We start from the raw sequence: 21,988 nt of genomic DNA on the forward strand, positions 1-21,988 counted from the left end.
CGTGCTCATTGGAACACTTTGAGAACATGCACATCATAGAAACCACTGCTTTCCCCCTCCTCCCCTCCCCTCGTCCTCCCCCGGGCACACACCAGTGTGCTTCCTGCACATCACATCACCTGCTGGATGTGCCCAGCTCACTGGCCAGGAAGATGCTCTCACAGCAACACACATTCAGGACAGAACTTGAAGACAAAGGCAGCAAGAGGAAGGGGCTGAGAATCAGTGCCGGGTGGGTGGGGAATTTCCCCAAGGCCTCCCCCTAAGATCTAACCAGAGTGTTTCCCTTTCCATCGTCATCTTCATTTTTTCAAGGAACCTTAATTTCCTTCTCCATCCTGGAAAAGACATTGGAGAATACCCTTCCCCCGCTCCCCGAGTTCAATGAGACAAGGTTGGAATTTTTCAAAAGGAACATTTACTAGGAAACTAAAGGGAAACAAACAGAATGCAAGAGAACAAAGGCAGACTTACAGATGGGCTAAGGGAGCTCAAATTTATAACTGGCCTCTGGCCACAGCTGGACCGGCTAGGCAAAGCTTTCCAGACACAAAGCCACCTGCTGCCATGTGGGCAGGCCTCCTTGCCTGCTGGCCCCTACAGAGCCACCTTCTGTTTCACACCAGCAAACCAGAAGCATGCTCATTAGTACCCCAGGGCTGCTAGCTCTCTGGGCAAGAGGATCGTGAGGGGGGAGCAATAGGCACAGCTGCCGCGGGATCTCCTACCGGGGCTCCCAGTGCCAAGGACATGTCAATGTTTATTGGGATGGCTGCCTGATACCTCTCTGGGCTAGTCTGGTTTATCTGGGACCATTCTTCTGGGCTTATCTGCCTGGCTCTGGAGAAAATATTTCTGCTGACTCTCCAGCTGGCACTAGTCTTCCATGTTTTGGTCCTAAACACTGATATGGTGATGGATGTCTGAACGGGGAGGAATAGGCAGAGAGAGTTGGCAAAGAAAGATGCATTCTTCTCATGTCATCAGACATAGGCAGAAACTTGGATCCCCTTTGGGTACTGGAGGTGGAAAGCCAATTAGAGATAGAAATGATTGGGCAGGCTGGGAACACGTGACGCTGGAGCGTGTCATGAGGACTCACACTGCCAACAGCCTCCATCCTTTTTAGATCTGGCATCAGGGTAGTTTTTTTTTTATATCCTCCCCCCAGGACATGATGACATTTTTAGAGACAGGGGTGGGGAGGGGAAGGGGGAGAAAAACATTGATGTGAGAGAGAAACATTGATCAGTTGCCTCTCTTACGTGCACTGACCAGGGACAACTTGCAACCCAGGCATGTGCCCTGACTGAGAATCCAGCCCATGACCCTTTGATTTATGCTCCAACCAACTAAGCTGCACTGGCCAGGGCAAGGGTAGTTCTAATACCAGGCAGCTGTGGCAACACGAACTTTCTGAAGACCTGTGATGATCCTGTTTCCACCCAGTTAGTCCCACATTGCAATGTTAATTCAAATGAAGATAATGAGCTTCCCAGGAAGGTAAACTACAATCCAACTCTGGATTCTGCTGCAAAGGGCTTGTAGGAGAAGGGAAATGTCATCTTGGAGCAGTGGTGAAAATGTGTGGATGGAGTACCTTGCACCTATCGTGGGAGAGAGAGGACCTCCCCTCCCAGGGCATGCTGAGGCCTTTGGTTTCATTCACATGATGGCGGAAGCAATGAGTATGAGGAACGCAGCTGGCAGTGGGTTGGCTGATATGGTCACAGAGGAAGTTGAGTAATGAATGAGATCCCGGGGAGAGCCCTTGACCTTCACTCTTGTAGGTATTTCTATTCCCCAAGTGCTATGAAAGTGATAACATGTATCTGGAAGTGAAAAGGAAACCTGTCCGTGGCTACCCAAGGCTATGCCTCTGGGTCTGCTGCATATGGAAATACCCCCGAAGGCACTCAGGCCAAGAAGGCCCAAAAGTTGTGCCTTCAGTCAGGGGACCACTGTATTCTCTCTCTACGAACTCGGCTCACACAACGGTACATCTGTCTCTGAGGCTGTGCCCTCCGTGGACAAGTGTGCCTGGGAAAGCGCACCTCAGAATGTTTACACCACTGAGATGGATGCCGCTGTAACAGGAATGACAATGACCTTTCTTTCTAATGCCAACACCCGGTGGAAGGAAGTTGCTGCTGGCTATCTAGAAGACAGTGTTGGGATTCTGACCCCTCAGAATCTGGGCTTAGCAGGAGAGAGGGCCACCATCCACTGGTACTCGCTGCCATGTGCCTGGGAGGGGGCAGTGAATTTGCTGTGAACTTGCCCTCCTTGCACGAGATTTTCTCCAGGGGAACAGCCTGCTTATCCTATTATACTCCTGAGGCTATCCCTTGCAAAGCTGGAGCACTTCCTGGGTGAAATTATTTTCTGGAGACAGTTGTTAGCTCAAAGGTGAATTAAATCTGCTGCCTATTTAGCACCTGGATATATTTTAAAATATTCTGTCCTTCCAGGGCGTTCAAGCAAATAACATCATGTCGGTATGATGTTGCCAGGGCAGGTGCTGTGACCCCATCACTAAGAGCCCTGGTACTCAGGGTACTCTCAGTCTTCTCACAGTATCAATTGGTTTCTTCCATAGTCTGATCTTGGTTCTTATCCATGAGAGATGTGCTTCTCCTACAGCACACCACCCGCAGACAGTCGGACCATTCGTGTTCACTAAACCCCGTCTGGAAAGGAGGCCAGTTATTGCCATGGTTACAGCTGAGCGTTTGGTCACTGGAGCCGTCCGGGTGTTGTTGGGTAGGGAGCGTGACTTAAGATCTTTGTAAGATGCCTGTCCCACTGTGCCTCGGCAAAGCAGTCCTCTCACCCACAGTCATCGTTTCTGTAGGAGGAAGAAACAAAAAGAAGGCTCTGGTTTTCATGCATATATTTGTAATGTGCCAGGCACTGTGCTGGATGCTGGGGATACGTTTCCACGAGTGAGACACATGCTCTAATTTCAAAGGGCTGACAGAGGGAGAATCACAACACGAGGAGCTGAACAACAGAGGCGTACCCTAACATGTGTTAAGAGCAAGGAGGAGGGAGGGACAGACTTGCAGGGGACTGAAGAAGTCTACAGAGAGAATGCTGAACGATATGTCTTTTTAAATCTTTTAAAATTTAAGTATAGTTGGTATACAATATTACATTAATTTTTGGTGTACAATATAGTGATTAGACATTTATTTATATGCCTTACAATGTGATCACCTCACTAAGTCTAGTAGTCGCCTGTCACCATAAAAAGTTATTACAATATTATTGACTACATCGTTCTTCACCTTTTCTATCCCCCCCCTACCCCACCGACACACACTCTCCCCTCCGGCAACCATCAGTTTGATTTTTGTTTCTGAGTCTACAAAGAACGCAAATCAAAACCACAGTGAGGTAACACCTCACAGCAGTCAGAATAGCTATTGACAAAAAGTCAACAAACGATGTGCTGGAGAGGATGCAGGGAAAGGCAACCTTTGTGCACCGCTGGTGGGGCTGCAAATCGGTGCAGCCACGGTGGACGACAGTATGCAGACTCCTCAAAAACCTGAAACTAGAACTACCACGAGACCCAGCAATTCTACTTCTGGATATTTATCCGAAGAAAATAAAAAGTGATTTAAAAAGATATATATATGTACTTCTATTTTCATTGTGGTATTATTTACAATAGCCAAAATATTGAAGCAACTTAGGTGTCCATTAATAGATGGATGAACAAAGAAGATGTGGTACATATGTACAATGAAATATTACTCAGCGATAAAACAGAATACAAGCTTGCCATTTGCGACAACACGGATAGACCTAGAGGGTATTTTGCTAAGTGAACTAAGTTGGACAGAAAGGCAAATACCATGTGGTTTCATTTATATGTAGAGGAATCTAAAAAACCAAAAACAAATGAACAAGCAAAAGGAAAGATAAGGCTGGAGCTGGAGCACTAGGCTGAAGGGAGTCCGTCAGAAGGGAGGGCCGTTTTGGGCAGAGGAAGAGCCTGTGCAAAGGCACTGAGACAGGAAAGGGCAGGTGGAGCACTGGGAGTATCGTCAGGGTTTGTGTGAGGGCGCAGTTGTAGGAAGTGAGGCTGGGGAGAGGGGGTCTGAGTGGAGCAGGCTCCCTTCCTTGTTTCCCGTCTCTGGAGGACAGATTCTCAGTGAAGCCCAGAGTTAGAACAGCATGATCTGTTGTTTCACCCTCCGCCCAGCAGTCAACTTAATTTATAACCTCAGGACACTTTCCAGTACAGAGTAAGGGTGCTGTTAATGCTGCAGTCACAGAGAGAACAAAAACCAGAGTCACTTGCATGGACGTAGCAGTAACACAGAACATATACAACATATAAACTGTGGGAGAGCCGCAGACATTCTCAAACTGGAACACAGAAACGGAATTGCGAAGAGCAACTGTTCACATGCAAGGCTATTGGAGAAAGCAAGGCAAGCCAGAGCGTGCATCGTAGAGGGAAAGACGTGACTGACTGTGACCCTTGGCTTTGAAGCCAGTGTGTGGGGGTGGGCACACCCATACCCCTGGGAAAGGGTATGTTCCTTTCTGAGTCTAGGAGGAAAATGTGAATAGATATTTGCCTTATGTTGTGATTCAAGTACAACTTTCCCAGACCAGTAGATGCTCTGGAGTACCCTCCAAATGGCCCACAACTGGGCCTGCTTCCCAACCCATCACCCACAACAGGCCCTGCTTCCCAGGGCCCCTTCTCTCAGCTGGGAGACCCATTCTTGTGGGCCCAGGGTGCCAGTCTGCGTCCTTCCTCATCAGGGAAGGCAGAGTGTCAACAGGCTCGGCCCCACCAATGAATGCAATCTGGAATTAGTCGTCCTGCTGTTAGACAACTGTGCCACATTCCTTCAGCTTTTGAGTACCTGTTGTGTGCCAGGCATGAGGATACAAACGTTTGACCTTACAAGAATCCCACAAGGTTCTTTATGGAGGATACAGAGATGGTAGAAAGATTAATTTTTCCAAAGCCACACTGTTACTGTCAGTGCTGGAATTTGAACCCAAGACCTCTAACTTCAAAGTCTAAGCTTTAACAATTACACGATTCCTAAGCTCACTCTGCAAGTCCAGCCTATACATGTGAGCTTCTGCCTTGGTTTTCTAGGCAGACGAGATAACTTTAAGACACTAGTCCAATCTAGCAGTGTGCAGCAGGCGCCATACCCCGCTTATGGGTTCCTACCTTATTTTCCGTTTCTCTGGACTCCCCTGGCTAGTGACCTGTGTGTGTACTTCATTTGCCCCTCAGTTCTATGTACAACCCCACTCTTCTCTGTTCTGACCTTCATTTCACCTCTCCATCTGAGCAGTCCCTTCAGACTGCTTTGGGTAGAGCTCTCCCCAAATGCCTCAGCCTTAGAGGCTACCTCTTTGTCGGATTTGTCATGGCCTTACCTGAAGCCTGCTGAGAGGGCTGGGCTGTGGCCTCAGCCAGTCTTTTACCAGTCCCCATGCCCAGTGCTCTGCTGGATACCACCAGCAGAGGCCATGCTGCCAATGGCCAAATCGTAGTAAAGCTCCGACCTGACCTCCATAGCTGGGCTTCGCTCACTTTCCTTGTGACTTTCCTTGTGTGCCATTCGTGGGGGTCCAGCTCAGCCCCCAGAACACTGTGGAGTACACTGCTGGTCTCCCGCTCCTTCAGCTGAGTAAGTTTTCTGGGCCCCGATACTGCTTGGTCCCAGGATCCTTTGTTTTCCTACACTGGACTGCAGTCTGCTGGCCAAGAGAGGATGAGGGACAAGAGTTTCAACGTGTCTGGTGGAATGCAGGGGCCATCTCCACCAGGGGTCTTGCGAGAGAATGTTCTTGAAAACAAAGTTCTCCTAGGGAAAGCCAGGTATACAAGCCGGTGTGAGAAAAGTCAATCAGCTGTTCCAGGAGAAGGGCGGGGTCGAGTATATCAAGCACCTGGGTGAACTGTGCTGTGACTCAGCTCCTTTTGTTAGCCTTGTGGAAAGAAGACTGGAAAAACTCAGCCAACCAAGCAAACCCAAATAAGCAAATTACAACACATTTCCAAACTCTTATCACCTAATGCGCTGTTTCATGGTCAAGATTTCTGTTAAATGAGGTGAAAGAAAATGTTTTCCTATACTGACCCAGCAGGAACCTGGCAGCGGGATGGGGTGGTGGGGACTGCGGCATCAGGACTGGAGACAGCAGCGTGTTCAAGCACTGGTGGCCACAGGGCCGGCCTGGCTGCTTCCAGTGTGGGCCGGGCCCGGGTCAGTGGCAGAAACAGATGACCCTGTTATCAGACCCAGTGGCCTCCCAGGCAGCACTAGGGCTTTAGCAGGCACCAGGAAGTTTAGTGGCATCAGCAGGAGTATTGGTTACAATCTTATCTGAACGGAGGAGATTTTAGGCGAATTTAATTGTCCTGAGACACACGAATCTGATTTGAATTAAATTGAATTGAAACCAAAGATGAGAACTGTCCCAATGAAAACTGTAATGTGAAGTGACACTTCTATCACAAAGATGACAGCTGATGTGAGGCAGGCCGTGGAAACGACCCCGAATGAAGAACATGAAAAGGCTGAGTGGGTCATTAGATAATATCTTCCTGTGAATCTGAAAATGGGTTTTGATTACAGGAAGTATCTGAGGGCTTTGAACTAAGAAGCTTGTCAAAAATTGAAGTGACTCATTACATGATTCAATTTTACATGTGCTTAATATTGTTAAACTTCAATTTTAAAATTTTATATAAAAGAGCATAAAAATCTCAGGATTTTGTTGACTATTGATTATGTACCACGGCTCTGCAAATAGATGACGGAACATCGTGCCATGCCCGCTTAGAATCCGATTCTTCCCTTCTCCCTCTTTATTATTCACTCCCCCTCACCCATTAGAGAATCAGTATGTTAAAGACATAAAGCGGAAGGACTGTAACTATACTTCCAGTCAGGAGACTGGGTAAACAGCATGGAAAATGAGAGAGTCCATTTGGGTAATAACTGCTATTTATTGAGCACTAAAACACCCTGCTCTAACCACAAGAGTTTTGCATACCTTATCTATTCAACCCTGGCTCTCTGTGATAGATATTACCATTATGTTTCTACAGAGGTAACTGAGTCTGAGAAAGACAAACTAACAAAGGCGGTAAATGGCAGGGCCAGAATCTGCCACCATGCTTTATGGACCCAGATGCATGCTCTTTAAGTACCGTGCTCAGGATGCCAAATTACTGCACCTTGGATGCCAACTCCATTACAATGCCTTTCTAAAAAGGATTCTCAGTTCAGAATAGAATTCTGAACAGTCCAGTCTTAGCAGAAAAGTGTATTAGGATCCACTGTCAAGTCAACCTTGAGAGGAAAGGTGGCGAATGGCGTTATGTATGACACGTAGGCTGTTACGGAGACGGGCTCACTGGAAGGAGCAAGAAGCACGGCTCTAAGTGAAGCGCTACTCAGAAGGCGAGAAGAGGAAGTCCTAGCTTTTCAGATGAAGGGGCAAGTCAGGGAACTGCTGCAAGGAAAATCTCATGCTACCTGATGAAGTTAAGTAGAAGATGTTTGGCATTTGTTACTCCAAGTGCACATTCATGATATTTATTCATTAATTCATTCAACAAGCATTTTTGAGCACCAGGTAGGTGCTGTGACTTCCTGAATGTGTCAAAAGTGGTTTGCAAAGTTTCGTGCTAGAGATTTCTCGCTGGACGATGCTCCACGGTCAGGTAGATGAGTTGAGGTTGATAGTGAGCAAATTGAGACATTAATTGAAAACAATCAATGTTATACCACATGGGAGATAGCTGACATACTCAAAAATATCCAAATCAATAAAGTTATTGGTGAAAGGGAAAAATGTGTCTTTTATTTTATGGAAAAAACCATACAGACTTGGTTTTTGGGCAACCCAATGTAAAGTTTATTTTCTGTTTTTCCCATTAGCACATAAGCTCCACTAGGGCAAGAGTTTTTATCTATTTTAGGTATTCAATCAGTATTTTTGATGAATAAATTAATGATTACATCCCCCATTTCCCTCTGCAAGTTGATCATTTTAAAGGAAACTGGATTGACCATTACTTGAACAGAATATAATAAATGATGCAGGTAAAGCAAACAGGCATCTTCAAAGGTTGCTGAGATAAGCAGCCAGTATGGTGAATCCAAAAATGATGGAATTCTGAGCTTTCTGGAAGAATTGGCTGTGGGTCTCCCAACTGGTTGTTAAACTAAGGTGTTTCTTTGTGGAGACCTTTATGAAAACTGCATGGGCATTTGCGTTGCCACAAATCTTACTTGAGACAATGACTGGGAACTTAATTGTATTGTCTTAACACTCATGGGTGTCACTGTGCCCTTGGAGAACTGGGTGTGGGAAGGAAGGTGAGGCTCATTTAATCCTCAAGAAAAATGAAGTTTCTTTGGCTTTCAGAGCTAGTCCTGAGGTACTTTCATACATTAACAGAAACACCACACTTGTAGATTTGAAAATAGGACATGCAGACTCCATCTAACAAATCAGCAATCATTTTCCAAACTGTAAGAAGAAATTGGAATTCTATCTGACAAGAATGCATTCAGCGCTGACTTTGGGCCTGGCATCTTGCCAGGTACTGGTTATACAATGATGACTAACAGCCTCACGAAGCCGTTGATGTGCTGCGGATGACACACGCAGGTGATACCGAGCGGCACCAAATGTTATGTTAGGGGAAGGCGCAGGGTACCCGGGAAGAAAACAGACAAGAGACATTTAACTCATAGTTGGAGGGTGTTCAGAATGCTTACTGCAGAAGAGGACGATGGACTCAGGTGCTTAAAAGAGAAGCTGGACCCAGCCAAGCACAGAGGGGAGCGAGGCAGCACAAGAAAACATGAAATCAGAAGCAAGGGCATGGGGTGAGTAGACAACACCGCAGTGTGGATCACCAGTAACTAGGCATGGCCTCAATGTGAAATGCAAGGAGGAGATGGACATGGGTCACAGAGGACCTTGAATGCCCAGGTTGGGAGCTAATCTTGCTCTGGACAAAGGGCAGTAACTGAAGGATTTTAAGTAGGGGAGGGGCCTAATCAGACCAGTGTTTTGGGAGCAGGCCCCTGGGAGCAGTGTGGATAGGACTGGGGGACACACAGGACAGCAGGGAAGCCAGAGTTGAGTGCCCTCTGGGAGCAGCTGAAGCACCCTGCTGGCCTCGACAGTCCTCATTGCCCTGGCCCTGTGGGAGTACTGGTCTGTGAAGGGGGCAGGGGGCAGTTGGCATCTGGCTGGTCACCAAACAGCACCACAGTGTTTAAGTTCAGTATTTCCTGAAAAGGGACAGATGGAGCTCTGAAAAATAACAAAGAGCTATAACTATAAATACCAAAGAGATAGTAAATGAAGAGTCATAGATCTACCTCACAACCACCAGCAGACCCTATAAATCAGTGCACAATAAAATGGATGCTAGGCCTGTTCACCTGTGAACTTGACTTCAGGGTATCACCATTACCACTTATGAATAATGCGCATTTTCTGGATAAAAAGCAAGACCCCAGTGTCCCCTAGTTCTCATTTGCCTGACATGAGGGAGACAATGGAGGGAGGTACACCCAGCCTGCTGCACGTGTGGGTACCTTGCGTGTCTCCTCTGGGTGCTTCCAGCCACTGTGAGGAGCTATGTGCAGACCGCATCCATGCTAACCCTCCCTCGGGCACTCTCACACGGACCAGTCAGCCCCCTCCTGTCATGGTGAACATGAACGGACCATCACACACTGGGAACTTCTCCATGGACCAGAGAGGAAAGGCTCAGTCACCATGTGTAGCAAAGGTCAGCAATGAGCTCAAATCAGCAAGACACATCGATACAGTGACTGGAAAGACCCTACTTTGTACCACGGGGAGAAAACACAATCCTGGACCTGAAGGGTTTCCAGTCAAGACAGAAGACAGATGAATTCTATAACTATAAAGCCAGAGGCAGAACATGGCCAATGTGAATCATAACCAAAATACGAAGGGAGCACTTTGTGTTAAGTGGGGTGCAGTCACTGGAGACTACACAGAGGGGGTGGCACTTAAACTGAACTGTGAGGGTTACTTAGGGTTCCTATGGTGAGAATGCACAGGAAAAGTATTCTAGGCTGAGAATGCATCAGGAGAAAGAGCACAAAAAAGAAAATTAATTTAGGGACTATCAGTAGGTATGGCCAGCCAGTAGAAGATTTTGAAGGAGGGCGAACTGGTAAAATATGGATTCTCCTTCCCACAGCGAGTGGCTTAGAAAGAGAAAGGAACATCGGAGGGGCCGCTGAAATCGCTTCCATAGACCACCTGAGGGACAGATGACAGGCCCTGGGCAACCTCCTTCTGGGGCACCTGCTGGGACCAGCCTCTTCTGATCGGGTGGTGACACCCACTTCAGCAGACATGACCCCAGAGACGGTCACTGACCCCCAGCGTTTACACAGACCAAAGAGCACTGTGGGGGAATTTGTAGCCCACTGTCGTAGCATGAGGGATAAAATACCGACTGCATGACGGCCTTAAGCCGGGCTCTTCAGCCCACTTCCCAGGCTCTTCATGCGCCCCTCCTCTCCTCCAGGTGTGACTGTGGGTGTGTTCTCCTTCCCCTGGGAGGAGTCCTCAGAATTAGCTTAACCATCAGGATGCAGTTGCATGGAACAAACACATCTAATAGACTGAACAGAACTTGATTTTGAAAAGTCAAAACTATGCGGTGATTTTTAAAAATATGTCTTGCAGCTTACTTTTCTCTGAAAGATGAAAGAGAAAGAGTGAGAGAAAGAAATTCTTAAAGGTGTTCATTGTTTGAAAGACGGTATGACATAAGAAACTTTCTTCTCCTCAAAGATTTTGAGGCTTATATTGATGTTATTAACAATATTAACATTTTTGGTACTATTCCTACTACTAACTTTTCATACCGCAATATTGAAAAAAAACCCTATCAGCCCAATTAATTTTCTCTTATCTGAGTATCTGCTGTCTTCTAAAAAATATGACTAATCGTAGGCCACTAATTGTATCTCTGCACATTGCTATTCACGTTGGGCCTTTGTGTGAATGAGAAACAGGAACGTGCCCTGGCCGGGTGACTGAGTTGGGTGGAGCTGTGCACCAAAAGACTGCAGATTCCATCCCCAACCAGGATGCTTACGGGAGGCAACCAACTGATGTTTCTCTCTCACATCCATGTTTCTCTCTCAAATCAACAAAAACATAGTCTGGGGTGAGGGTTAAAAGAAAAAGAAAAAAAATAGGACCCCCCTCCAGGCACATGTACCACTTGGCGAGTGGAAAGAACACTGACTCCAGCTTCATGCCTCCCCTCCACCTGGCACCCTGGGAAGGAACTACATGTAGGAGTTTGCAGGGCCCAGCGCTGAGGGGCAGAAGCTCTTTGCAGAGCTATTGGAGGACTTAGATTATCAAAAGTAAAGTCCAGATGCTATCTTAGCCTGAGAGGCTGAGACCGTGAGAGGCTATTCTGCATAATGAGGTAAAGCGTGTTCCTTGCAGGCAGTTTCCTATTGGCAGCGACAATTACATCGTGAAGTAGATGTGTCTATCCCTGGTTATAGACTCTTCATTTTCACATGATCTGTTTTGTCTTGCAATCCTTCATGTCATCCCCACCTCTTAGGAAACTTTCATTAAATGCTACAGCCTGGCACTAGTGCGTTCTGGGGAGCTGAGAGGGGCTGTGTCCACACTTGGGGTGAGCACTACTGTGGGGAGAGGCAACCATCTTAGGGCAGATACAGGTGGTAGAGGTTCAGCTCAGGTGGAACTGGAGGCCCCTGGGTTTTCTTTTTTCCTTTAATTATATTTTATTGACTATGCTATTACAGTTGTCTTGATTTTTCCCCTTTTGCCCCCCTCTACCCAGCACCTCCCACTCCCTGAGGTAATCCCCCCACCATTGTTCATGTCCATGGGGTCATGCATGTAAGTTCTTTGGCTACTCCATTTCCTGTGCTGTACTTTACATCACCATGGCTATTCTGTAACTGCCTATTTGTCCTTCTTAATCCCCTCACCTCTTCAGCCATTCCCTGACCTCTCCCTCCCATCTGGCAACCATCTGGTAACTAACTTATTTTCTCTTGATGCTTTTAAGAGTCTCTTTTTATCTTTAGTCTTTGGCCTTTTAATTACAGCATGTCTTGGGGTGGGCCTCTTTGCATCCATCTTGTTTGGGAGTCTCTGTGCTTCCTGGATTTGCGTGTCTATGTTCTTCACCAAATTAGGGAAGTTTTCTTTCACTATTTTTTCAGATACATTTCCAAATTCTTGCTCTTTCTGTTCTCCTTCTGGCATCCCTGAGATGTGAATGTTGAACCTCTTCAAGTTGTCCCAAAGGCTGCTTATTCTATCCTCATTTTTTTGGATCCTCTTTTTTCATTCTGTGTGGTTGTTTCTTGCTTCCTTATGTTCCAAATCATTGATCTGGTTCTTGGCTTCATCCACTCTACTGTTGTTTCCATGTAAATTGTTCTTTATTCCAATTAGTGTATCCTTCGTTTCTGACTGGATCTTTTTTTATGCTGCTGAGGTCCTCGCTAAGTTCCTTGACCATCCTTACAACCAGTGTTTTGAACTCTACGTCTGATAGATTGCTTATCTCCATTTCATTTAGCTCTTTTTCTGGAGTTTTGATCTGTTCTTTCATTTGGGCCATGTTTCTTTGTCTCCTTGTTTTGGCAGCCTCCCTGTGTTTGTTTCTATGTATTAGGTAGAGCTGATTTGGGGGTCCCTAGATTTTCATCAAGGGGCTGCAAACAGGGGGTGAAGGAGAAAAGTGATGAGTGTACAGCAAAGACTGGGAAAGGGCTGTTCCTCTTGGATGAATTATGTGTTGCTGTTGCCTATGGGGAAGCCAAACTCTCATGGCTCTGGTAGGAACCCCTGTTAGGCAAGATGAGCCTTCACAGGTGACAGTCCGAGCTCAGTTCTTTTCCCCTGGTGATCAGGAGGGGCTGGGGACCAGAACCACAGGGGCAGCCACCTCCTTGCCCCAGTGCCAACTCCAATCCAGAGAGCTTTGTGTCCCAGCCACACCCACCTGCTCTCCCTCCTTCCTCGCTCTTTGCTGCTTCCTGTTTCAGGTCTCTGTTCAGTGTCACCTCCCCAGCCACCAACACAAAGATATCCCCAGTCACTCTAAACATATCTCTCTGTTGCATTTTCATCTTCTACTTTATCGTGACCTACTTTCTGTTTACCATTTATGATTGGTCTATCTCCTTCCACCAGAATGCAAGCTCCATGGAGGCAGGAATTTTGCCTGCCTTGCCCCACACTGTATTCCCAGGGTCTAGAATAGCACGTGGCACATGGCAGGCGCTCCATGAATGTTGGCTCAATAAATGTGTGAATGCGGTCAGGGCCACTGAAGACTACCGTGGGAACTGCTGACTAGTATCCTGATGGCCAGCCCTTAGGGGTTAGGAGTGACTTCCCAGCACACAGTGGCAACACCTCCTCCCTGTCATCTGCAGTGCCCCCACCCAGAGCTATGCATCCCTGGATGTCACCTTGTAAGACAGAGCTCTCTCTTAATCCTCTTCCCTCCACGACCCACTGCCTTGGCTCTTAGGGCCAAGGGTGGGCACCCAACCCAAGATGGGTGAATGAAAGGTGGTGTTTTGGGGCAATGGGGAAGGGGAAGAAAGGGAAAAAAGAGACAGAGAAATGAGAATATGGAGAGAGAGATGGGTAGATATGAAGAGATAGTTATGAGACAGAGATGAAGAAAGGATAGAGCAGGGTGAAAGAGAAAATAAAAATTATCTGGTTTCCCAGAAGTTTCAGTTGCCAGCCTCAGTCCTTCTTGGAACCTAGATATGTTCCTGCCCTTGAATACCAAGAAAATTTCCTCTACCCTTACAAAACCCCCAAGTGAGTTCTATATGGTATCTATTACCCATGATTAAAATAAGCTACAAGAGGAGGCACTGGGCATGGGTGCCACCCCACACTCTCTGATGCCATTCCCAAGGCCCAACGCTCCCAAGGCTCCTGAGGCTTCCACAGCCCTCCCGAGTCAGGGTGCACATGCCGCAGAAGCCTCAGCCCTGTGCTAGGTGGGCTGAGAGTTACTCTTGCAGTCCAGGGACCTGGGCATACCTTGCAGAGTCACCCTTGTCACCTGCAGATGACAGTGCCACCTATGTGCACCACATCGGCTCTGCCCTAACCACTCTCAGTTTCTGGTTGCAGCCCCAGGCTATAACTTCTGCACGACCGACTTTGGTGGAGGTCACGCCACCCTGCCTGCCTCTGCCAGCCTGGAAACCTGTCCCTGGCAAAGGCCCTGTGTGGCCTGCATCACTATCTGAGGCCTCCCAGCCCCAGCCCTCCAATCTCTCTTTCTCTCCACCTTCTTGCCTTGGTCGGGGGCTGGCAGTCCCACCCTGAGCGGCTGAGCTGTTGAGTGCTGAGATGCTGAGTGATGCCATCAATGCTACTTCACAGTCTCTCAGGGGCCTGTTGTCTCTCCCCCCTCCAGAGGTTCAGACAGCGTTACTAGGATTATCGCTCCCCCGCCCCCCGCCCCCAACTGTGCTTTCCTTTATTTGCTCCATTCTGGGGCGGGTTCTACTACAGTGATGGCAAGATAGCGGCTAGGACCTTTACTTGCATCTCACAGCTCCCAGTCCAGAGGAAAGAGGTGATGCTTCCTGACGGTTCCTACAAAACTACAAAACGGCTCCTGGGCCTAAACTGGGTCACGTCCCCACCCTGAGCCAATGCCTGAATGTGCCGACTGGACACAGCCCCGGGGGACCCAGAGCCACTCCTGGAGCTGAGGGTGCAGTTAGGTCCACCCAAACCGCATGGGCAGGGAGAGGGCAGGGGTGGGTCCTCAAGGAAAAGGAGGGAAGAGGAGGGAAGGAATGCTGCACAAGTAAAATCATAAGTTTTCACCTCAAAACTTCTCATGTTAGGATGACCAGGAAAAATCAGGTTCTAATTTGAAAGAATCAACCCCTTGTAGTTACAAAGTGTAGTCTTATCAGAATACATTTAAAAACACATTTGTGGAAAAATCCCACAGAACCTAACATGACTCCTAAAATTAAAAAAAAAAAAAAAAAAAAAAAGGAATTCCATTAGCTTGAAGGATTTTTTTTTTTTAAGGGCTTTCAGTTAATCAATTTTACTGCCTATTGTGCACTGCACACCTACTGGTTTCGAAAATTATGGTTATATTGAAGCAGATGATTAGGTGGGGGAAGAAGCAGCAAAAGCAAAACAACTGAGAGTAAATTAGCCAAACGCTCACATGAAAAGCCATTTGGGAATGTAAGATCATAAGGGATACTGAATCGGTGCCAGCAGGAGGAAAACAAAGCGACTTTCCAGAACATTCTTAGGCCTTGTTTTAGTTTTACATTCTTAATTGGGCTGAATAATAACAGCACAGAAGGGAAAGTCTTTCAGAACCAGCACAGCTGTGTGACCTTACGCTTCCTGACCGGGGAGAAGCTGGTTGTGCGTGACAGACACAGCTGCGTTTTCTTCCGAGTGGCCCGACCAGCAGAGAAGCAGGTTTGGGAGATTTGCTGAGAGCTGCAGATGTGTGCAGTTTGTTTTGTTTTGTTTTGTTTTCCTCTAGCAAGGAGGAAGGGGAAGAAAAAGAAGAGTATTACTGGAACAGGGAGAGCCGGCCTCCTTCAGTCGGATGATGAAGTGGTGAGAGAGATCCTCTGCGAAGGGCGTGAAGGGAGTGGCACATCTGGACCCAGGCCAGACAGTCCTGGTGTCTGCCTGAGAAGCACTGAGAGATGGACGAACCCCAATTTTAACAGTACCGTGCGAAGAATTAGACAGAGAACATGTATGCTCAAGTTCACGGAACTTGGAAATAGCAAAACAAGCACATTCATTTTTTAAAAATCCATCTATAATCATGCAAAAATTTTTGGTAAGACACAGCTGGTAAATTTCAGTATTTACTAACGTCAGTTACCCTGTCCTGCTAACTAGCTTTATAACTATAAGTCATATTTATGATCAGGTATTTTGAAGCAGAGGCATGGCTACATGGAACAGACTGACAGCTGTGGGTGGGGGAAGGGGGTGCTGGATAAAAGAAGGTGAAGGGAGTAGCCAAAGAACATACATGCATAACCCACAGACAGCCAACAGTGCGGTGAGGGCCAGAGGGGAGAGGGGAGAGGAGGCTGGTGGAGGTGGGCAAAGAGGGGGAAAATGGGGACATCTGTAATAGTCAACAATAAAAATAAAGACAAAGTAAATAAAAGCACTGTATGGAATCAGAAAGATCTCAGTCTACATCTGTATTAGTCAGCTCGCGTGACACCCCCCACTCAATCTTAGTTGCTCACGCAGTCAACACATTTCTTGCCCATGGGTTTATGGTTGGCCGCAGCTCTGCTGGGCTCAGCTGCACCTGGCTCCAGACAGGTGGAGGTGTGCTTCTCTGTCTTCTTGTAGGACCTTGGTAACTCCCATGACAGATGCCAAAAGCTCCAGGGGTTGAGTAGAAACAAGTGATGCTTGTAAAGCCATCACTTGGAACTGTCACCCTTCCCATATCCTATTGGCCCAAGTCACTGGTGTGTGAGACCCTTGTAAGAGTGTGCAGAGAACAAGGGAAAAGTAAAACACTGCATCAGTATGCTAGCTCTACCACTTACTTGCCTCATGATGTTAGATATCTAAGTTAGTTCAGCCTGTTTTTGGTTTTCACCCACCTGGGGAGATACTACTGTTTACCTCACAGGGTGAGGGTTAAATTCGATGATGCAAGTACAGTGCTTGGTGCAGTGCCCTGGACAGAGCAGGTGTTTGATGCAGGAAAGCTAACAGGACACTAGTACTAATCTGAGGTATCGTGTTATAGGGAAGGCATGCCTGCTTATCACGAGGATAATAAGTGGCACTGAGCAGGAGAGAGGACACAGTGATTGACAGGTTAGATGGGCACAGTCCAGGGCAGCAGGAAGGGTGGTCTGGCAGGCAAGTTAGGGTTTAAGGTAGTAGGAAGGCCAGGGTCACATTAGACCCAAGGCTTATGAACACTGGGTGGTGAATGAGTGAATGGATGCCTGGAAGAGAGACACCTCGGCCCGCCTCTCAACGCTGGGAGAGCAGTTGGTCTGAGAGTGGCAGAGGCTTTATCTTCCTGCCCCCAGGACAAGAGTTACCTTACCTCCTCCAGGGAAGGCAGGCTTTGCCCCTTGAGACTGAACCTGTCAGGTCTACCCCACCTTTGCCTTCTGCCCCACAGTCCAGTCACCTGTCTGCTCCTGCCGTCACCCACATCCTGTCCTGTATTCCCCTTCCCTGAAAGACCCTCTGTCCGAACCATCTCCAGCTCTCCCCTGGTGCTCTCCACCTGCCATCCACTATGTCTTTGACTCTACTCAAACCTTCTTCCGAGTCCCTGCCTTAGTGAATCCTGGTTCTCCCTCGAAGGCTCGACACTCTGCAGCCTTCTCAACAGAAAGCTGTTCCATCCCTCGGGTCCCATGCATCTCAGGTGGGGTGGTAGCATTGTCTCTTTTGCTCCCCAATGCCTCTGCTTTGGCACTTTCTTATAAAACCACCCGTCTACCCTACCCCTCTCTTCCCTGCAACCACCAGTAACATCCTTGGCCACCCTCTTCATCGCTGAAGACGAAGGCCCCTGCTGTGCCCAGTTTCCCCTTCCTCACCAAGCCCTGCCATTGCTCCACACTAATCACCAGGACAGGGAGTGTCTCACCTTGGTGCCAACTCCTCCCACCGTGAGACCACAGCCAGGCATCATGGTGACTGACCGACCGCGGGGTGAGGAGGGAGTTTCAGGTCCCTGCGGAGGCTGTAGAGATAGATGGGCGTCTAACTCCGAGTACCCACTGCAGAATGATATGAAGGGCCTATGAGAGGGAGTTATTTTGAGAGAATTCTTTGTGCGTGCAGCAGAGGAGATTTTTGCCACTTTATCAAATGATTTCAGTAGGTCTGGAAAACAAAACCATGCACCACACTGTGCTGGAGACACAGTGGGGACAGTTGCCCTTTTCAGCATAGACTGAAGTGGAACAATCGCAGCATGAAATTGCAAGAAATAAGGCAAAGTTGTTGAAGCCAGCACAAGCGCACGCATGGGATGCTTTCTTCTTCAGAGCAGGGGTACATGTGGCTGTGCTGGCCTCTGCCTTGTGCTGAGCACATCAGGGACTGGAGTCGCACGCAGAAGCTAAGATCGATGAGGTGCCTGTGTGCCCGCTGCTCATTTCACAGGAGCCATCAATGGCAATGATGTTCCCCCCAAGTCTTGAGCCAGTTCCCCACCCGTGAGTACGGCACCCTCACACTGCAAAAGGCTGTTTTCGGAATAGATTCAAGACAAAGCAGATGGTTCTGATGCCCTTCTGGAGGCCACAGCTTCCTCGATCCTCTGTCCTCATTTCTCGCTGCCTCGCCATCTGGCACGTTCTCCATTTCACAAAGTCACCAAATCACCTTAAATTGTTAACTATGCCAGTGTCCCCAGGACCTCGGAGCTCAGCTGAATTTCTCTCCTCGTGGACTGTGCAGATGGTTCCGAAAAGTCCCCCTAGACAGGGAGAGCCTCTATGTTGTCATGGATGTTGTCCGTTCTGCTTTTCAGTGGGGGGAGGCAGTTTAAACACGAAAATCTGCTGAAATTACGCAATGATTGTCGGTGAAGGGCCCCCAGTCTGTGTGTCAGGAAAGGGGCTTACGTACCTCACACTGAGCGCCAGGGAAGCCAAGCCTCCTGCCTTCCTGCCCTCCATCTCTCTCCTTCAGCCAATACTGAGCACCTGCTCATTGCTGGAACCCACACAAGGGCCCAGGGAATCGGAAGTGAGGAGGCACAATCCTGTTCTCAGGGACTCAAAGTCCATTCAGGAAAGCAAACACAGAACTACAAAGCAGCCTTATGGGAGCTACCACAAGGTGTGCGCACAGGCAGGAGGCTACGCTTGGGTTGAATCTGAAAGAAGTACAGTTGTCCCCGCTTTATCCATGGTTTTGCTTTCTACGGTTCAGTAACCTGTGGTCGACTGGGGTCTGAAAACATCAAATGGCAAATTCCAGAAACAAACAATTCCTCCGTTTTAAGCTGCTCACTGCTCTGAGTAGCACGATGAAGTCTCCCACTGCCCTGCTCTGCGCAGCTGGGGACGGGAGTCATCCCTCTGTCCAGCGTATCCACACTGTAGACGCTCCCCTCCCTCAGTCTCTTAGCAGCCAACTTGGTTGTCAGATTGGCTGTCTCGGGATCGCCGTGCTTGTGTTCAAGCGACCACCCCCACGTTTCCTAATATCGGCCACACGGTGATGCCGGCAATTTGGATGTGCCAGAGAGAAGGCGCAGGGGGCTTCTTTTAAGTGAAAAGATGAGTACAGTACAATAAGATATTTTGAGTGAGAGACCACATTCACATAACTTTTATTACAACACCTTGTTATAATTATTCTACTTTATTACTAGGTATTGTGGTTAATCTCTTCCTGTGCCTATAAATTAAACGATATCATAGTTATGTACAAGCAGGAAAAAATAACGTGTACAGAGGGCTTCATGCAGCACACTGTGGGCACTCTGGTTTTCCCCTCTGCTTCTCTCCTCCGGCACATACCTGCATGTTAAATATAACATCGGTTATTGAAGTTCACCTAGCATCCATGAAGTGCCAGACACGGTGTTGAACGCATTGCCTTGTGTTCTCATTCAGGCCCTGGCACAGCTCTGTCTGGTGGGGCTACCACCGTGCCATTTCAAAGGTGAGTGAGCTGAGGCTGCGAGAAGTTCAGACACTTGCTCCAGGACACACAGCTCAGAAGTGGGGAAGCCAAATATGATCCCAGTGGACTGACTCCAGAGCCTGTGCTTTTAAATACCACAGTGGAAAGACCACATTTTTGGCCATGAGTTACTGGAAGGTAGCCTAGGGCCCCTGCAAAATCCCGGCAGGGGAGTACCCTCCTGGAAGCTTCTTGGCGAAGCAAGCCACCCTCCCTTCTGTTCCCAGGCACTGACCTCTAGGGCCCAATAGTAATTCTGCTCTGGAAAATCATAAACTCCATGGAAGATCAAAAGCAAAGCCAGCACCGCCTGCTAAGCCCTTTGGCCTGGCCCCTCCTGTGCCGTGGGCCTCTGGGGAAACAGCCTGCACGAGACACAGGACATCCCTGGCTCTGCCTCCACGGGGAAGCACGCACATAGGCCTCCGCTCTGGAAATTGGGCAATTTCTCACTTAAAACCATCTGAAAACAAACTCCAGTGCCTTCAAAATTATACATTCTCAGAACATTTCTAGTCTCTGGAATAGGATCAGACGGTAATGATTTAATTGATGGTTAAGCGTGTAGATAAAATGAATGCGCTGAATCCTCTCTGTAATTATCTCTCCAAGGAGCCCAGGCAGCTGTAATTACTGTCTGAGGCCAAAATTACAAACTGGCTATAGCTTTAAGCAACATGTGTTGCCGCCCCTGCTGGATCTCTGAGTAGAAGTCGACCACTCCCAGCACAGGGGCCACTGGGACTGTCAGAGAGAGGATAGTCCTGGCAGAGGTCTGTCTCCCAAACCTTGGGAATGTGTTCTCGTGGTCGCTCTGCATCCCCGCCAGCACCCTCACTGCCCGCTGCTCTCTCCCCCAGAGCCTACACCCTGTCGGTGGCCAATATACCAAATTAAGGTATAAATCCACTTCGGGCTACAATGAACTGGAATGGCTACCTCCACCAATCACATGAGTCCAACTGCAACTGAATTCTTTGCAAAGCTAAGCTCCTGCCTGAATAATTATGCAAAATTCATGTTTATTCAAGCATCACCACAGAATTATGGAGTGCCTCCTATGTGCCAGGTGCTGTGTGAAGGACTGGGTACCCTCTGGTGAACAGAGCAGATAGGGCTCCTGCAATACCGGACTGTGGCTCTTGAATTATCCTTGACTACAACCTGCCAAAGGTCCTGGCCAGCACAGTCTCACACATCTGGATCTGAATCTGGAGAGGAGTTAGTCGGACAGAAGAGAGTGTCAGGATGGGGTGGGCATGCTGTAGGGGAGGGAAGGGTGCGTGAGCTGCTGGTTTCAGCAAAGCTTGTTGGAGACCATGGTTTGGTCCTCAGGCCTTGTCTGCTTTGCAGCCTCTATCATGCATTTAGCACTTCCCAAGATGCCCACTGTGTGCATAGGAATGTGTGTAGGAATGTGGTTCATTCCCTGTACCCCCAAATCATGGATCTCATGCCCAGTCCTTGCTGTACAGGGCTCTCACTGGGTATAACCAAGACAGAGCACAGCCCCAGGTAACACGATAATTGTTACTGAGCAGTCGGTCTGATTGCTCACTTTTGTCTAACCCCTCAACTAACTGTAAGTGCCATCGGGGACGGAGCTCCATTTCTCTAGTCTATGTCCAGTGCCTGGTACAATGCCTGACACCCGCCCAGAAACAGTTGATTCATAATTAAAAACCCACACAGTGCTAGGGAGCAGGCAGATGTCACTGGCACACTCCACCCTACCAGGGAAGGAAGGGGCGCCCAATTCCAAGGATGCTGTCGGGTTGAAGGTGCTCGGAGGCAGAGGCTATGCAATGACGAGCAAATCTAGGCCTCCACAGGGGCACACTAGAAGTCTTTCATTCCCATTCATTCGTATTCTCTCCCTCCTGCCTCCCTCTTCACTTTTCCTCCCTGGACTGTGCTACTGGCAGGAAAGCACCCTGTATTTTTATTGCTGAATCCTCAGTGTCTACACATTAAGCAGTACTAAGTGGCCCTAAATATTTGTTGAATGAGCACATCCGTGAAAGCCATCAGAGCCCTGAAAGACTACCTGCACTGACGTTGATGGCCAGCAGAAGGCAGCAAAGGGCAGTAGAGATGATGGCAGAGGCCCCAGGAAAGGGCCATTTGCTCCATGGAGATCCCATGGCACTGAGGCAAGGATCCTATTATCTATGTGAATATTTGGGGACACTGA

At 48.1% G+C, this 21,988-nt stretch overlaps 1 protein-coding gene across 1 annotated transcript in view; it reads right to left on the bottom strand.

Moving 5' to 3' along the window:
- Positions 1-430: 430 nt before the first annotated feature.
- Positions 431-21,988, bottom strand: part of SYT9 (synaptotagmin 9) — a 173,277-nt gene continuing 151,719 nt past the window's right edge. The window contains exon 7 of the mRNA XM_045194327.2: positions 431-2,848. Within this exon, the coding sequence (XP_045050262.1) occupies positions 2,840-2,848 (9 nt within the window). The 3' untranslated portion in view covers positions 431-2,839. The remainder of the gene's footprint in view (positions 2,849-21,988) is intronic.

This window comes from Desmodus rotundus, chromosome 5 (genome assembly GCF_022682495.2).
Source record: "Desmodus rotundus isolate HL8 chromosome 5, HLdesRot8A.1, whole genome shotgun sequence".
Taxonomy (NCBI): Eukaryota; Metazoa; Chordata; class Mammalia; order Chiroptera; family Phyllostomidae; genus Desmodus; species Desmodus rotundus.